Source organism: Octodon degus, unplaced genomic scaffold, assembly GCF_000260255.1.
Source record: "Octodon degus isolate 3935 unplaced genomic scaffold, OctDeg1.0 scaffold00072, whole genome shotgun sequence".
Classification (NCBI taxonomy): domain Eukaryota; kingdom Metazoa; phylum Chordata; class Mammalia; order Rodentia; family Octodontidae; genus Octodon; species Octodon degus.
Window position 1 is genome coordinate 5,101,581 of NW_004524648.1, and position 16,144 is coordinate 5,117,724.

A 16,144-nucleotide genomic window follows, 5' to 3' on the forward strand; every position below is an offset into this window, starting at 1 on the left:
GGGGATTGAACCGCGGTCTCTGTGCTTTGCTAAGCTTGTTCTAAGTAGGTGCTTTAGACCACTGAGCCATCTCACCAGCCCGAAAAATTTAATTTGGACACTTTTATTTGTTGTTTATTGAGACAGGATCTCACTATGTAGTTCAGACTGACTTCTTTGGTCTTAATATGGAGCCTAGGCTGGCCTTGACTTCATGATGATCATCCTGCGTTAGCCTCTGAAGTTTGGACTTGTAGTGATCCTCCTGTCTTAGCTTCCTCAGTGCTGGGATTTCAGGCGTGTGTGGCATCATGCCCAGTTTCAGGGCCAGCACAGTGCACCTGGGGCTGTGGGACCACCGTGGCTTGTACCAGGAATCAAACCTGGGTACTTGTGCTTGCCAGGTAGGCGCATAGACCGCTGAGCTATCTCCCCAGCCCCCAGTAGGTATTTTTAAAATCCAAAATAGGCTGGATTTGGTGACAAAATGAAAGGCAAAAACAAGAAATAAAATAAAAAATCATAGAATACTAAGAATATTTAGCTCTATAGGGACTTTAGTTGGTGTGTTTGTTTTTGTCTTTTGAGACAGGGTCTTGCTGAGTTGTCTAGGCTACTTTGAATTTATAATCTTGGTGCTTTAGCCTCCTTAGCAGCCAGATTATAGGTATATATGATTGCAGTTGGCTAGAATGTGTATAAAGTTTACAGATATCTTTAGAAGCAGTCCTTGCTTTAGGTAGAAAAGGAGAGCTAGGAAGAAGGAAAATAACTAGGTATGTTGACACATGCCTGAACTCTAGCTGTTTAAGAAACTGAGGCAGGAATATCATAAATTTGTGGCCAGTCTGGACAATTGATCAGGACCCTGTCTCAAAAACCTAAAAAGTCTGAAGATGGTCAGTGACAGCCATTTAACTAGCATGTGCAAGGCTCTAGGTTTTATCTCCAGCAACACATTCACAAGACAGGAAGAGAGAAGGAAGTAATTTCTTTTTCTCTGAAGCTCATTCGTAGATCCTTTGACTATTTTCCTTTAAACTGTGATTTCAGTATTGTTTAATGGCTACATTGCAAAATAAGTAGGTTTATGACCAAACTCTTGTTTATTAAAATGCAAAAGACAGAGCCAGGCAGTGTACCAAATAAATAAAAGATTAAAAAAAAAAAAAATCAGCCAAACAAGGCAAAAGACAGAAGCTCAACCTGGTGCTGTTGCTAAATGTCAGGTGACTTGCTGCTGCTGCTTCAGTCCAGATGTTGCTTGCCTTAGTGTTCTTTGTTGTTCTCTTTCTGAGGATGTTTCAGTTTCCTTGCATCCTTCATGAAAATGACTGCTTTAAAAATTTGGTTGGGGGCTGGGGAGATGGCTCAGCAGAATAAGCGCTTGCCTGGCAAACGCAAGGGTCTGAGTTCAATCCCCGGTTCCAGAAAGAAAAAAAAAAAAAAAATTTGGTTGAAGACTGGGTATGGTGGGCGTGCCTGTAATCCCAGCACTTGGGAGACTGAAAACAGGAGGATCACTATGAGTCTGACCTGTGTAGTGAGACCCTGTGGACCCTGTACTAAAATACATTAAAAATTATTTTTTTGTCATGGGGCTGGGGAGATAGCTCAGGAAAAACTTTTTTTTTTTTTCTTTTTTTGGTTGAGAAGACATTGCCAGGCAGGACACTCCTGCCATTTGTTTAAAGTAAGAGAATTAAATAAAGTTCAGGACTGCTTAGAGAAGGCCCATAACGTATTCATTCTGTCTTCAAAACTTCTCACCTCACACTGAAGGGGAAAGAGGAAGAGGAGAGTGATAGTTACTTTCTTCTGCAGCACCAGAGATCAAACTTGAGACCTTGCCTTTGCCAGGCAGGCTTTTTGCCTCTGAGCTATCTCCCCAGCCCTGTCCCTGTATTTTTTAAAGATCTTCATAGGTTGTTGCTGAAAACCCTTGTGTTATAGAGTAACCAGGGCTGCTGGCCCGATGCTGTTGTTATGAAAGTGAAGTGGGCTGTAAGTGGGTACTTTTTTTTTTGTCAGTACCGGAGATTTAACTCAGACCCTTGGCGCTTGCCAGGGAAGCACTCTATCGAGCCTTCTACCCTGCCCCTGTGAGTATGTATTAGGAGAGTGTCAAAACCTTTTTGAACTCCAGAATACATATCTTATAAGACTTTTGGTAGAGTGTAGGGAAATTTGCATACTGTTTAATGGATGTGTATTTAGAAGGAGGGACCTTATGTATGTGTGTGTTTTGTTTTGTTTTTTGGTATTAGGAATCAAACTGATGACCTTGCCTTTTGCCAGGCAGGCCCTGTACCACTGAGCTATATCCCTGGCCCCAAAGGACCTTGAAAAACTCTTATTAAAAATGTGAGATTTGGGCCAGGGAGATTGCTCAGTAGAATAGGCACTTGTCTGGCAAGCACAAGATCTGGAGTTCAATCCCCTGTATGGGGGGGGGGGGATATATGTGAGAGTTGCAGGTGTAGCTCAGTGGCAGAACATTAGCCCAGCAAATGTGCAACCCCAGATTTAGACCTCACAATTGCCAAAAGAAAAAAACTGAAAACTTAATGGCAGCATCAACAAAAAGCCAAATAGAGATAACATTGATGATCTGGTGTAAAGAAAAGATCACGTGCTGGGGAGACAGCTCAATAGAATAAGCATTTGCCTGGCAAGTGCAAGGTTGTGAGTTCAGGTGTGCATCACCACACCTAGTCTGGGCCCCCTTTTTCATTTTTTTTTTTTTAATTTTTCCCCCCCTTTTTCATTTTTAATTTGAGGTAGGTTCTTACTAAATAGCCCAGGGTGAGCTCAAACTTGCCTTCCTCCTGTCTCAGCCTCTTAGAGTTCTGCCTCCATGCCTAGAGGAAAAGCATTATTATTGAAACCTTCCCAGGGGCCGGGGAGATGGCTCAGAAGAATAAGCACTTTCTTGTCAAGTGCAAGGGTCTGAGTTCAACCCCTGGTTCCACCAAAAAAAAAGTCCCATTTTGGGGCCGGGGAGTTAGCTCAGTAGAATAAGTGCTTGCCTGGCAAGTGCAAGGGCCTGAGTTCAATCCCCAGTTCCGCAAAAAGCGGGGAGAGGGAAGAAACCTTCCCAAAGGTGAAATGCTCCATGTTTAGGGTAACAGAGTACACAAATGCCACATAATACTTTTTTGGAAGAAGTACTGCCAAAAACAAATAGAGATGCAGAGAGAATTTGCTAAAAAGAAATTGTAAATCAAGGTAGAAAGAAGTAGAAAACATGTTCTAGTTAGAAAAATGTTGCTTTTGTTGTTATTTGTTTCTTTTCTTTTCCTTTCTTTCTTTTTTTTTTTCTCCCATGGTACCAGGAACCTGAGACCTTGTGCTTGCCAGGCAGGCACTTGTGCTGCTGAGCTATATCCCTGCCCCATTTGTTTCTTTTTGAGACAGGGTCTCACTATACAGTTCAGGTTGGCCTTGAACTCACTTTGTAGCCCAGGTTGGTCTTGAACTCACATAACATTCCTCCTGCCTCAACTTCCAGAGTGCTGGGATTGCAGGCATGGGCCACCATGTCCAGCTTTTGTTTTATGTTTTACCTTGGGAGACAGAGTGTTGCTGTTTTGCTTATTCTAGACTAACTTGTGAGCTCATATTCAGCTTCCCAATCATCTGGGACTACAGATATACACCACTGGGCCTGGCTGAGTGCCTTCTATTTCTAATACAATTAAAGTGAAATAATGGGGAACTTAATGAAACTTGGTAAGTGGACTCAGTTGATGAAGATCCCAGTTAAGTGGGACTAATTAAAAATTAGGACAGAATGGATAAGTGGAATAGGAATTACGTTATAGTAATAAATGAGCTGTAAAGTTTTGTTTTCTCATAATCTCTTGTACCAATCTTACCTTGTTCTAGTACTTTAAATCTGCCCAGGGCTGGGCTTGGTAGCCTTTAATCCTAGTCCTGTAATTGCAGTATTTGGAGGCTGATGCAAGAGGATTGCTGTGAATTTAAGGTTAGAGTGAGTTGCAAACTTACATAGGGAAATCCTATCTCAAAAAGACAAAAATTGGGCCGGGGAGATGGCTCAGTGGAATAAGCACTTCACTGGCAAGCGCAAAGACCTGAGTTCAATCCCCAGTTCCGCCAAAAAGAAAAAAAAAGACAAAAATCAGTCAATCTGCATGTTGTCAAACTAGCCTTGGTTTGCAGTAGATAGGTCAGAGTATTTGTTTGTTTTTTTGGTGGAACCGGGGATTGAACTCAGGCCCTTGCGCTTGCCAGGGAAGCACTTATTCCACTGAGCCATCTCCCTGGCCCTGATAGGTCAGAGTATTAGCTATAAATAAAACTTCATTCTCTAGCTCAGTGTGGTGTTGCACACCTGTAGTCCCAGTACTTGAGAGGTTCAGCTCTCCAGAGGATCATTGTGAGTTTGAGACCAGCCTAGGCTACAAAGTGAGCTCAAGGCCAGCCTGAACTGCACTGTGAGACCTTGTCTCAAAAAACAAAAACAAAAACCGCCTAAAGACCTTCATTCTCTGTTTACAGTGAGTTTTCTAGCTTGCTCACTAGAAATGTGAGGTACAAAAGTTCCACAGAGCTGTTCAGAGAACTAGTTTGTTTTTGTTTGTTTTGGTGGAACCGGGGATTGAACTTAGGCCCTTGCACTTGCCAAGGAAGTGCTTATTCTACTAAGCTATTCCCCCAGCCTTTTGTGTGTGTGTGTGTGTGTGTGTGTGTGTGTGTGTGCACGCGCGCAGCGTCTCACTATGCAGCTCGGATTTGTAGTGTTCCTCCTGTTTACTGTCTCCCTAGTCCTGGAATTAACAGGTGTGCACCAACATGCCCGGACTACAAAGAACCAGTTCTAAGGTGGTAAACCAACAAATATATATTGGATATGTGTCCAACAGTAGTGTCAGGACCAGGGAGATAGCTCAGTAGAGTAAACACTTGCCAAGCAAGCACAAGATCCTGAGTTCAATCCCCTGTGCCACCAAAAAAAAAAAAAAAAAATAGTGTTAACTCCTTTTCTCCAGAAGAGGGGAAGCATCTGGTGTGGTGGAACATGCCTATAACCTAAACTATTAGAGAATCTGAGGCAGAACTATTCTAAATTCCAGGCTAGCTTGGGCAATATACCAGATCTCATCACAAAAGTTTTTAGGACACAGGTAGTTTTTTTTTGGTCGTTGTGAGTCAGGGTCTCACTATGCAGTTCAGGCTGCCCTTGAGCTCACTTTGTAGCCCAGGCTGGTCTCAAACTCACAGTGGTCCTCGTGGGGAGCCCAGCCTCCCTAATACTGGTATCACAGGCATGCACCACCACACCTGATCCAGAAAGATGCTTCTTTTAGAGAATTTGGTGGACTTTGTTACCTGACTTCTAAAAGATGCCACAGAAGTGTAAGCTGAGAGTGGGTTCAGAGTTACAGCTAGCTCCCCCGATTTAAGGAAGAACATGAGTATGGTATAGGCAGATGAGAGTTTTCTGTACTAGGTTTGTTGGGGAGTAAGAGATAATGCCTTGCATCCATTATTCTCTGATACAGTTCCCCAGGCATAGTCTCACTATGCAGTTCATGCTGGCCTTGAACTCATGTAGCTTAGGCTGGCATCCAACTCATGGTGATCCTTTTGCTTCAGCCTTTCAGGAGTGCCAGGATTAGAGGCATGTGTCATTACACCTAGCTCCCAGTGCATTGTTTTCCTTGGTTATAGCTGCTGATTTGTCACTTACCTTGAAAGGATTTTCACGAAGAACTTGTTCCTAAAGCAATAGACTAGTTTAATACAGTTGTAGTACAAAGTGTTGATCTGGGATAGATAATCCTCCAGATCCATAAAAAAGTTAATTATATTCATATTTTTAAAAAAGTGGGGTATGGTATCACACATTTGTAATTCTAGCACTTGGGAGGCTGAGGCAGAAGGATTGCTTGCAGTTTAAGACCAACCTAGGCTACATAGTCTAGGACCAGCCTGAATACATAACAAGACCCAATCTCAAACAAAGAGAACATGTTTGAGAACAAAAGTTCTTTGTTTAGTGGTGCATTCCTGTAATTTCAGTTATTTGAGAGGCTGAGACAGGGACTTGCTAACTACTAAATTGCCCAAGCTTGTGATCATCCTACCTTAGCCTCCCCGGAGTGCTGGAGTTACAAACGTGTGCTACCATGCTTAGTTCAGATATTGTCACGTTCAAGAAATCTGAAGTGACTGCTTTTTAAATTCTTTATATAAAATTTTGAAATAGTTTGGGATATTGAACTAATAGACCCAGTTATTTCCTTGCCTGTAATATAATTATACAACCACAGGTTTTTCTTGGCACAGTGGTAGAAAAAGTGATCTTCCATACAATGATATGGGTTTGGCCATGTCTTTCTGCATATTTATTTATTTATGTATTTATTAATCTTTGTTTCAAACTTTATTCCTAGGCTTCTCTAGCTTAATTGGGTACAAACAACGAATTATATGTAAGAAAAAAACTGAAAAGAGCTGTGGGGTCCAAGGGGCTTGGGCTTAAAAAATATTAGAGATCTAGATTTTATCAGATCCATAAACAAAAACAATTTTAAAAGGCAGTCAGAATATAAAATAGCAGCTCCCAATAATTTCTTCCAAGTCTTATCTTTTTCAGAAGCTGACTTAGTTCAGTTTGCCTCATTCTTAGAAACCTCATCAAAATTCTGCACAAGATCTGGAGCCCCATCACCATCCTCCTCTCCAGCAAGCAGTGCTTTCCGTCTACAGATTGTGTGGGCAGAGCTTCAGCTGGTGTCTTTAAATTAGTTAGACTGTCTGCACCAAGCTGGTTCAAGATGCTGGGTAGCATTTCTGTCAGTTGTTTCATCTCAGCATGGCCTGTAATGGTGAAAGTGTTTGCTGCCAGAGATGCCTGAACTTTTGAGTTGGTGAAGTGGATGACTGTTCCCTGGTTTGTAAACATACTCATCTCTTCAATATCAGAGATGTTGTTTACCCCTAACTTCTTTAATGAGAACTGAAGTTTTTTATCATCTGCTGTGGCTGTTCTATGAACCACCAGATTCTTTTTGCAAGCAGTTCCTCTCCCATCAATGCATACTTGTGCCTGCAGTTTGGCGAGTTTTTCCTGGTTCATGACAGTTTCTTTTCATCTTGTTGGAGTGGATGTGGGGCAACGCGGGGCACTAGGGCTGGTGCTCAAGGGGGGTCTAGGTAGACCAGCTGAGATGAGGTGCACACACGTGGGGACCCAAGATTGAGTGAGTAAGTGAGTGGGTGTGGGTGGTAGCAGGGATTGAACTAGGGACCTTCTGCTTGTGAGGCGCGTGCTTATGCCACTTAGCCATCTTCCCTGGCCTAGCCACGTGTCTTTCATGGCTAAATAGCCATTGGCAATTTGAAGAGATTAGAAATGTGAAATGTTGTTACACATTTTGGCTTTGTCCTTTTTGTTTCTGTTCTTACAGTGAGAAGATTCTCCCCAAATAGTCATTTCCACTTATAGGTCCCCAGAGGGAACACATTTACAGTGACCTCACCCATCTGACCACGCCACCAAGTTAGTTGTCCAGCCGAGGTTTAGTCAACCAGACCATAGGCAGTTGGTGGACACCTAAACGTGAAAATAAATGTTCATTGGTTTGTTGTGCAGCAGATATTATGAAAGTAGATGACTCATACAAATGAACCTGAAAAAGCAAAGATTCTTTAACATTGGTGATTTTTTCTTTTGTATTTATATTAACATATGTAATGTCATATGTGTATTCTGTCATGGACTAAATCCCCCCCCCCCAACCGGGGATTGAACTCGGGCCCTTGTGCTTGCCAGGGAAGTACTAATTCCACTGAGCCATCTCCCCGGCCCCCTAAATGTCTTTAATAGGACTACTTGTTAATTTCTTAACTTTCCTTGAGATTTGTCCTCAGCTACAATAGGACTGTAAGGGAGAAGTTCTGAAATAGAGGTCAGCAAATGCAAGGGATGGGATTGTAAACAGCTCCTAGCCATTTATCCTCACTAGAAGTCTTTATGTCTTAAAGCATGGCAGTTGGTACACTGTGTTCATCCTCTTGTCCCACCCACCAGGGATCTAAAAAGGTTGAACCTGTGCCAGATCTCTTGGGCAGCTTTGTTCTCACTGAGGGATTTACTCTTCAGTTCTTTCTGCAGCTGTTATCTTAGAGATGGTTTGAGCAGCCTCTTTTACAAAGTATCTTTTCAGCTACCTGATCTTGCAAGCTGAAATTCTCTGATACTCATCATGACAAGGTAGTTTCACATACCTGAGAAAGCCCTCTAAGGGAAATAAAGAGGTTTTGTGGTCTTTGTTTAGCACTTGTTTAATCTCACTCCTTTTTTGTGTATTGATCCAGAGTGCCATACTATGCCCTCTGATTTCTGAGTTTCACAGTATTAAAGAAGGTGTTTATGTGCTTCTTATTCTACTTATAATATTTGAGGGAAGCGTATTTCCTGTATACAAGAAGGTTTTGTATTTTAAATAAGGTGTCTGTAGGTTGTCTGAGCTGTGCTCAAATTTTTGATCCTCCTGCCTCAGCTTCCCAAAGTGCTAGTATTACAAGCATGGGTCATCACACCGGGTTGTGTTTTGGTATCGGGGATGGAACTCAGGATCTTTGGTTACCAACCAGGCACTTATTCTGCTGCGCTATCTCCCTGACAACACCAAGTTTATGATGCCAATATTTTCTCCTTTTTTTTTTTTTTTTTTTTTTCCCCCTTTTAATGATTTAGTTCAGGGTGTACAGGGTCTCACTACATACATCTCACTTGTAGTGATTCTCGGTTTTCAACCTCCCAAGTGCTAGGATTACAGGTGTTTGCCACCATACCCAGTCTCAGTCGCAGTTTCAGCGGGCCCCAGAGACAGGGCTGGCATGGCATGCTGGGGATTGAACCCCGGCCATTGTGTTCTCCTGCAGCAGGCACTTTAGTCCAATGAGCTATCTGGCCGGCCCTTGGAGCCTGTCTTAGTTATTCTTCTCTTGTTGCTGGGACAAATACCCAACAGCCAAATTGAAGGAAGGAAAGGTTTATTTAGCTCACAGTTACTGGAGGTTTCAGTCCATATTTAGCTGGCTCCAAGGCAGAGTGGCACATGGTAGAGGGCAACCTTTCATGGCAGAGGCATAGAGCAAGAGCACAAGGGAGGGGTAACAGCAGCTCAAGCAGCTAGCTTCTCTTTCCTCCTTACATTGAAATGCAAATTACATGCCCCAGGACAGGTGCAGCCTCCACACCCACAATAATCAGTCACAAACTCCAGAAGCTGCTCCAAGACTGCATGAGGCTTTGAGGAGACACCTATATTCCATAACAGAGCCTGTATTCTTGAAGAACTTCAGTATAGCATGGTTGTATGTTCCAGCTATACATGTCTTTTTTTTTTTTTTAATTTTATTTATTTGTGTGTGGGGGGTGTGTGTGGCCAGCTCAGCCCACCAGGGGGCGGGGCTGGCTGGCATGTGGTGCTGGGGGATTGAACAGAGGTCCCTGTGCTTTGCTAAACTTGTTCTAAGTAGGTGCTTTAGGCCACTGAGCCATCTCACCAGCCCCTATACATGTCTTATTGGTAAACATCACTGGTGAAATCTGTACCATCCTGAAATGCTTTTAGGATCTCTGGTCAAAGTGGACTGCTAGTAGCTTACTGGCTCCTTGCGTTAATCTGAGAGCAGTGCTTCTTTAGGGGAAAAAATTTTTTTTCTTTTTTTCTTTTTTTTTGTGGAACCAGGGATTGAACTCAGGCCCTTACACTTGCCAGCGAAGCTTATTCTACTGAGCCATCTCCCTGGCCCCCCCAAATTTTTTTTTCAAGCCAGGCCTGGTGGTGTACACCTGTAATCTCAGCACTCAGAACATGGAGGCAGGTAGATCACCTTGAGTTAAAAGCCAGCCTGGGCTACGTAGACCTTGCCTCCAAAAAAATAACAATAATAGTAATAATATGAATTCAGGTTACCCATCTAGAAGTCAGACTTTGTGTTCCTTGGCCAGTCATACACTGTTTGGAAATGTCTGAGTGCCTGGTGGCCTGAAGGCACTCAGGATGATAAATGGATCAAACCAGGCCTAAGCATTTTCAAGAAGCTGAAACACAACTGGGTGTGGTGGTGTACTCCTGTAATCTCAGCACTTGGGAAGCTGTTGCAGGAGGATTGCCATGAGTTTGAGGCCAGCCTGGGCTACATAGTAAGACTTTGTTTCAACATCCCCTCCTCAAAAACAAAAACAAAAAACACAAAAAGTAAGAATGCTGAAACTTTTAAAATATGCATGGGCTTTCCAGTTATTTTATAAATAGGTATTTTTTAATTTTTTGTTTTCCCACCCACACATCTGTGCCAGCTGAAATATCATTTTAGCTCTGGTAATGTTGGGAGCAAATTCTTACTACAGATGAAGGTATAAATTTCAGTTAACATACTGCTAAATTGCTTACCTTTTTAAACTGGGACCTATGCAGCTTATATCTGAAAAACCTGGATTGAAAAAAAAACCCAGGATGACTTGCCTATGCCCCACAACTGTGTGTCTTGTTTTTTGCAGTGTGAGCCATTGTCCCATGCTGTGTTAATGCTGGTCTGCCATGCTCGCCTGTCTGACAGGGCCAGGGGACCTGTCCTTTCAGCTTCTTTCTCACACGCAGATGAACACTGGACTTCAGAAATGTAAGTAACCCAGATCCCTTGGGAAGATTGTGATCCCTTGCTTTGTCTCTGTTGTCCCAGAGGCACATCTGGTATACACTGACTTTGAATATAATACCTCTAGGGCTGGTGAGATGGCTCAGTGGTCTAAAGCACCTACATAGAACAAGCTTAGCAAAGCACAGGGACCGCGGTTCAATCCCCCAGCACCACATGCCAGCCAGCCCCGCCCCCTGGTGGGCTGAGCTGGCCACACACACACACACACACACACACACACAAATAAATAAATAAATAATTAAAAAAAAATGAATATAATACCTCTAAGGTATTTGTCAGTAGAGACAGCAGGAGAGCAGCTGTAAAGGCCCTTCCCATCAGCAGTAGGAGACACTTTCATTGTCAGAGAAATCCTCTTAAATATTACAATTCCTCAATATATATGCTCTTAATTTTAATTGCTGCTGATAGTTTTTTGTTGTGTGACAATACTATAAGGAGCTTTATAGGAAAATAACCACCTTTCAGAAAGGTGTTTCGCCTTGGTCCCCAGGAGCAATTTAAGAAAATTCACAGTCCAGGTTACTTATTGTATCTCCAACATAATTTTATTTACACCATTGTATGTTTTGAATCTTTGGATCTTCTACCATGGAAATAGTTCCCTTTGGCTTTGTTGCCTGCCTGCCTTAGCCAACATGACTTCAGGCCACAGCAAGTAAAGGAGCCTTTACACTCAGTGGTTGGGAGCTGGCCTTCTCAGACTCTCTGGGCACTTATTTGCACTTATAAAGCAGGATTGAGCCTTTGAGAATTGTTAGATTCCTGTCTTGATTGGTTGAAATTGGAACATTATAATTCACATATTCTCATATCTCTGCTTCTGTCCTTGTATTACAAGATGTGCAAGGAAAGTATTATCTTCCTGGCTCATTAACTGCCCTATACTTGGAGTAGACCTTCCTTTCAGAGCAAAAAGCAGAAATCAGTGAGGCAGTGAGTCTTCTCTTTAACTGGATAAAGTGCTTTAACACTTTACCTGAATCCTTTATGACAGATGTTAGCAAAATTTTTCTGTAAAGGACAGACAGCAGATGTTTTTAGCTTTGTGACTTCCTTCAGTTACATCTACTCAACTAAGGCAGCTGTAGACATTATATAAATAAATGAGTGCTGCTATGCTCTAATAAAATTTTTTTATAAAAACACAGCAGTTAGGGGCTGGAGAGATGGCTCTGTGGTCTAAAGCACCTACTTGGAACAAGCTTGGCAAAGCACAGGGACCGCGGTTCAATCCTCCAGCACCACATGCCAGCCAGCCACGCCCCCTGGTGGGCTGAGCTGGCCACACACACACACACACACACACACACACACACACACACACACAAAATAAATGTTAAAATAAAAAAAAAAAAAAAACACAGCAGTTAGACTTGACATTCAGGGAATAGAGCCAACTCCTGCTGTATGAAATCATCGCAAATTAAAAATGGTCTAGCCTCAGGCTGTGGGCATCTGTCAGTGGTAGATAGACCACTTCTCTAGCATGTGCAAGGCCCTGGATTCCATGGCTAGTATTGCAGAGCAACACCAAAGGTCTAGACCAATGCTGGCAAATCTTTGAGAGCTTTCAATAACAGTTAGCCTGGTGTAGCGTATGTTACAGGTTTGCCGTCACTGGCTAGATTTTTGAGCAAGCATGAGATTCCACCTAGCTAGTTCTGAATTTGTCCACTGAATCAAACCCTATAAAAGGACAAAGGTAGCCAGTCATGGTGGTTCACGCACTTGGGAAACTGAGGCAGGAGGATTGTTGTCCTGGACTACAAAGTGAGTTCTAGGCCAGCCTGAACTACATAATGAGACCCTATCTCAAAGCGAATAATTAATTAATTCAATGGCAAAGTCACGAGAAGGTGACAGTCTTCTCCCTCTCTTCCCCTCCTTCCCTTTCCTCTTCTTCCCCCCATTTTTCCTTTTTCTCTCTTTTTTCCTCCCTCCTTCCCTGCCTCCTTCCCTCCTTCCCTCCCTCCTTCCCTTCCTTCCCTCACTCCCTTCCCCCCTCTCTCTCTCCCTCCATTCCTTCCTTTTTCCTTCCTTTCCCTCTCCCACTGCTGTGTTCAATCCCATTATTGCAGGACTCTCACTCTCAATTACATCTCCACACCTTCTTGCTGAATTTCTAAATTACTAGGGCTGCGCTCAAACTTGTGATTCTCCTGTCTCAGCCTCTCAGAGTACTGGGATTACAGGAGTGTACCACTATGCCTGGATTTTATTTTTATTCTATGCTGGGGATTATGCTAGGTAATCATTCTATCACTAAGCTACACACAAGCCTTACCTTTTCTCTTAATGATGATTGGGTGCCGGGGAGATAGCTCAGTGGAATAAGAACTTCCCTGGCAAGCGTAAGGACCTGAGTTCAATCCCCGGTTCCACACAAAAAGATGATTGGGTGATGAAACTATTTGTTTGAGGGCCACTCATATAAATACACTGTCTTGTGCCCAGTACTGAGCTTCTGGAGGTACACTTTAAGCATACAGTACAATGACAAAGAGAAGCTCAATTTTTGGGCCCAGGAAGATAGCTTGGTAGAATAAGTGCTTGCCTGGCAAGTTCAAGGTCCTGAGTTCAATCCCCAGTACCGCAAAAAAAAAAAAAAAAAAGAAGCAGCTCAACTTTTTCTTTTAGATTTCTTAACAGAGGCTGACAGCTTTACCCAGAGATATGCTATCAAAGGAAGTGGGTGCATGCTATAATCCCATCCACTTGGGAGGACGAGACAGGAAAATGACATGTTGGAAGCCATCTCAGCCAGTGTAGCAAGATCCATCTCAAAAAAAGAAAAAGAAAACAAGAAAAGATGTAATCCTAGCACTCAGGAGGCTGAGGCAGAAGGATCAGATCGATATGAGTTCAAGGCAGCCTAGGCAGCAGAGTGCATGTGAGTTCAAAGCCAGTTGGAACTATGGAGTGAAACCCTGTCTCAAAGAAAAAAGGGAGATGTTTGCCCTGTTAAAAGGGGAGGCAGGGGGCTTGGCCCTAGCTCAGTTCTTTAAGTGGCTGCTTCCACAAAGCTGTTGGCCTCAGGTTGCTGTAGTTAGATCCCCATGACTCCAGCCAGCCAAACCTGCCCTGAAGGCATTCGGAGCAAAAAAAAAAAAAAAAAATCCTTAAAAAAGAAAAAGGGAAGGCAAATAGGACATTGTATCATGGTGCTCTCAGTGCTGTCTTTCCATCTCCACTGCCTTCTCTGCCAACCAAATATGGGCTCAAAAAATGGAAAAATTGGCTGGGTGTGGTAGGGCATGCCTATAATAAGCCCATGGGAGGCTGAGGCAGGAGGATCATTGCAAGTTCAAGACCAACCTGGGCTACAAAGTGAGCTCAAGGACAGCCTGAATTGCATAGTGAGACCCTGTCTTAAAATGGTGAAAAAACAAAGACAACAAAAACAAAGTGGAGAAACTGGCTAGGAGTGTAGCTTGGTGGTGGTGGTGGTGTGCTTTTCTAGTATGCCTGGTTCCGTGCATGCTGGCACTGGAGATAACAATCTTCCCTGGTTTCAGGTTCTTTTTTCATTGTTTTATTTGCTTCAGGTTCTTATCTCTATGTGGGGGACAGTTGTTTGCTCTCTTCTAACAGCTTTCTTTTTGTCATACTTAAATATACCACCGGCTTTCCAAAAGTTAACATTTTTTAATTTTATTCATGTGTGTGTGTGTGTGTGTGTGTGTGTGTGTGTGGCCAGCTCAGCCCACCAGGGGGCGGGGCTGGCTGGCATGTGGTGCTGGGGGATTGAACCGCGGTCCCTGTGCTTTGCTAAGCTTGTTCTAAGTAGGTGCTTTAGACCACTGAGCCATCTCACCAGCCCTCCAAAAGTTAACATTTAATAGTGCTTTTCAGCTTTTCTGCTATCTTCTGTCCTCCCCCCATAAATGTGTAAAAAGGAAAAAAAAAAAAAATCCTGTGGTATGGTCTGTAACTGATAGTGTTATACATTTACAGAGAAAGTACGATGGAGCATAGGTGTTTTTTTTTTTTTTTTTTTTTTTATTTTCCATAGTTTTCTTCTTTAGAGACTAGTAGTAGTGCAGGTGCTTAGGCCCCCTGTCCTTAGCTATAGTGACCTTTATTTATGTGTGTGTGTGTGTGGCCAGCTCAGCCCACCAGGGGGCGGGGTTGGCTGGCATGTGGTGCTGGGGGATTGAACCGCGGTCCCTTTGCTTTGCTAAGCTTATTCTAAGTAGGTGCTTTAGACCACTGAGCCATCTCACCAGCCCTATAGTGACCTTTAAAAGTTTATTTATTTATTTATTTATTTTTGCGGGGGGTGATAGCTTGGCAGTCTAAGCACCTGCCTGGCAAGTCCAAGGACCTGCGTTGGACCCCAGTACTGCATATCATACTTATCCCAGAACTCCAAGTATACTGTGCCAGCCACCAAAACCAGGTGTGGTGGCACACACCTGTAATCCCAGCTCTGGGGAGGCTGAGACAGAAGGATCACTACGAGTCTGAACTGCATCGGAGACCCTGTACCAAAGAAATAAATTTTGTTTAAAAAGTTTTTCTTTTTTAAAGTGTTTTTGCGTTATGGGATCAAACTTGGTACCTTACAACTTGCCAAATAGTCACTTATGCCTTTGAGCTATCTCCTGGCCCTGTTTTTGTTTGTTTGTTTGTTGTTTTGAAGTGATCTTCCTGCCCCACATCCCAGGTGCTAGGATTACAGGTATGTGCCACCCAGCAGAAATAGTTTTGTGATAAACAGGGGCTGATAGTATATCTCTGGGTAGAGCAACTGCCTAGCATGCAAAGTCCTTAGGTTCTATCCCTATTACTAGAATCAAAATAGAACCAAAAATTAGTTTTGGGTTTGTTTTTTTTTTTTCCAAAAAATTAGTTTTGGTACCTGGGCTTGTATAGCCTAGTTTTTTGTTTTGTTTTTGTGGTACCAGGGATCAAACTCAGGACCTTGCACTTGCCAGGCAGGCGCTTATGCTGCTGAGCTATATTCCTGGCCATGTGTAGCCTATTAATCCCAAAGATAAAGCCAGTTTTGTGACGTTGCTGTTCAGCTTTTTCCACCCTTCCGTCCTCAGTAATGCATTCTTGTTTCGGTGTTTTGTGTTGCTCGTGATTGAGGCCAGTCTCATAAATGTTAGGTAAGCACACCCAGCAAGCCGCATCTGCAGCCCTCAGGAGTGCTGGAAACACAGCGCTTGTGATCTGTGGGCTAAGTGGTACACAGGCATTTATAATTTAATCTGCTTTAGATTTTAAGGTTTAGCTTGGGCTGGACTATTGCTTAGTGACACAATGTTTGCCTGATGTGCAAGGGTCTGGGTTTGATCCTTAGCACTACAAAAAATGAAGAAGTCAGTTTAAGAACTTGGGAGATGGGGCTGGTGAGATGGCTCAGTGGTCTAAAGCACCTACTCAGAACAAGTTTAGCAAAGCACAGGGACCGCGGTTCAATCCCCCAGCACCACATGCCAGCCAGCCC

The 16,144-nt window shown here is 43.1% G+C and overlaps 1 protein-coding gene across 5 annotated transcripts in view; it reads left to right on the top strand.

The window, feature by feature from the left end:
- Positions 1 to 16,144, top strand: part of Fam222b (family with sequence similarity 222 member B) — a 99,359-nt gene that overhangs the window by 71,972 nt on the left and 11,243 nt on the right. For 4 of the 5 annotated variants that reach the window (XM_004635398.2, XM_004635400.2, XM_004635399.2 and 1 more), the window contains exon 2: positions 10,526 to 10,647. In XM_004635398.2, the coding sequence (XP_004635455.1) occupies positions 10,566 to 10,647 (82 nt within the window). In that variant the 5' untranslated portion in view covers positions 10,526 to 10,565. Of the gene's footprint in view, positions 1 to 10,525; positions 10,648 to 16,144 lie in introns of those variants that run through there. The other variant, XM_023719965.1, reaches the window with a different exon arrangement.